General features: G+C 57.1%; 1 protein-coding gene across 1 annotated transcript in view; it reads left to right on the top strand.

Moving 5' to 3' along the window:
• The window catches only part of FIS1 (fission, mitochondrial 1), a 3,097-nt gene that overhangs the window by 638 nt on the left and 379 nt on the right, over window positions 1-2,080 (top strand). The window contains exons 3-4 of the mRNA XM_021708262.1: window positions 1,481-1,557; window positions 1,941-2,046. Coding sequence (XP_021563937.1) covers window positions 1,481-1,557; window positions 1,941-2,046 — 183 coding nt within the window. The remainder of the gene's footprint in view (window positions 1-1,480; window positions 1,558-1,940; window positions 2,047-2,080) is intronic.

Genomic DNA, 2,080 nt, shown 5'->3' with positions numbered 1-2,080 from the left:
TCGGGGAGGAGGAGCAGGGCGGCCCTGGAGACGCACGGGCCGCCTCCCGCAAGGCAGTCCCGCTTCCCGTGGGCCCCGGGCGGGCCGCCTTCGTCAGAGGCCCCGATCGCGGAGGTTGGCGCCGCTGTGCCCCGTTCTCTTGGTCAGATGACCGCGCGTGAGCCGACAGCCTGCACCGCGTGGCCTGGTGTGCCTAGGGGCTGGGTTCCAGGACCCCCACAGGTAGCGAAGTTGGCAGTCCCTGCCGTGAAACGATGCCTCGGTGACTTCTAGTACCCAATCCAATGTAAATAGTTCATAAGTGGCGGTTGTACTCTGTTGTGTAGGGAATAGCAAGAAAAAAGGTCTGTACGTGTTCAGTACAGATGTGACTTTTGTTTTGGTCCTTTTGATCTGAGGTTGGCTGAATCCCCAGACGGGGAATCTATGGAAACAGAGAACCAAAAAAATCTTTTTTTTCCCCCCAGTTGGAGTCTGTCGCCCAGGCTGGAGTGCCGTGGCATGATCACAGCTCACCGCAGCCTGGACCTGCTGGGCTCAGGCAGTCCTTCGCCTTCCAAGTAGCTGGGACTACAGGCATACACTACTGCACCTGGCTAATTTTTTTTTTTTTTTTTTTTTTGTAGCAAGAAGTTCTTGCTGTGCTGCCTAGGCTGGTCCAAAACTCCTGGGCTCAAGCCATCCTCACACCTTGGCCTCCCAAAGTGCTTACAGGCGTGCGCCACCATACCCAGCCCAAGAATCTTTCTTCATGCAAATAATCTCATCCTTTGTCTGTTTTGCCAGTACATATTCTCCAGGTTTATTCTGCAGCTGGTCACAGATGTAGAAGAAATGCTCTTTCTGTTGCCAGTCTAGTTGAGGAGACAATGCAGACACTTCAGAAGGCTGATGAACATCTGCAGAACTACTTAGCAACAAATTCTAGTACAGAGAGTACAGCTGAGCACAAGCCTCTGGGAGGCCACTGGATTAAAGTCAGATGGGGTCATTCGGGAAAGGCTAATCGAAGCCGAGTTTTGAGCTGCTTTTTTTTAAAGGGTGCTGCAGACTTATTTTAACAGTAACCGGCTGCAGGCAAGAACTTCTTGCTACAAAAAAAAGATTAGCCAGATGCAGTAGTGTGTGCCCGTAGTCCAGCTACTTGGAAGGTTGAAGGATTGCCTGAGCCCAGCTGCTGAGGAGTGGGCGCTGCCTTCTTACTTCCTGGGCCCCAATTTCCTGTCAGCTCACTGGGGTGAGCCAGAGTTGGCTGTAGCCCAGGTCGCAGGATGTCTGTGGCTGGGGTGTTGGGGCAGCCTGCCGATCCACTCTGACCTGAAGCTCTGGCCAGGGAGCTGAGAGTGACCAGAGCCGAAACGGAGGCTTGAGACAGTGACTCCAAGGATTGCAGCGGGATTCAGAGTGGAAGGGGTGTCTGCGGCACAGTGTTAGGAAAAGAGAGAAGTGGTTTTCACCCTCTTCCCTCCACCCTCCCCAGAGCTGTTGCCCAAAGGGAGCAAAGAGGAGCAGCGGGATTACATCTTCTACCTGGCTGTGGGGAACTACCGGCTCAAGGTAGGGCAGGAAGGCTCCCTCCCAGCTCCCTGCGTGGGCGGCCCCGGTACCTTCTCTGCCCCCTGCTCCAGGGTCGAGTGCTGGACAGAAGGAAGGCTGGAGCAGGGCAGGAGGCTGGGCGGTGTTGGGTCCAGAGGTGCAGGGTGGTATCAGGCGCAGGCCCCGAGGGAGGATTGGGCTGAGGGCGTGGGCACCAGGTGACGTCAAGGTTGGGGTGCAGCCCCAGGCGTTAGGGTGTTATCGCCCACGCAGTTGGGGCGGTTTGTGGACTCTACTCCACGGGGCGGGGGTGCGGTGGAGGCCGAGGGAGGACCCCCGGGGCCAGAGGGAAGGCCCCGTGCTGGGCGGCAGTGCTGCGACGAGAGTGTCTTCCCTGGGTGCAGGAGTATGAAAAGGCCCTCAAGTACGTGCGAGGGCTGCTGCAGACAGAGCCCCAGAACAACCAGGCCAAGGAGCTGGAGCGGCTCATAGACAAGGCCATGAAGAAAGGTGAAAGCCCCACCTCTGGCACGTCCTCCCCCCA

The sequence above is a fragment of the Carlito syrichta genome, unplaced genomic scaffold (assembly GCF_000164805.1).
Source record: "Carlito syrichta isolate Samal-C Ts95f unplaced genomic scaffold, Tarsius_syrichta-2.0.1 Scaffold135673, whole genome shotgun sequence".
Classification (NCBI taxonomy): domain Eukaryota; kingdom Metazoa; phylum Chordata; class Mammalia; order Primates; family Tarsiidae; genus Carlito; species Carlito syrichta.
This window is presented reverse-complemented; position numbering and strand designations above follow the sequence as displayed.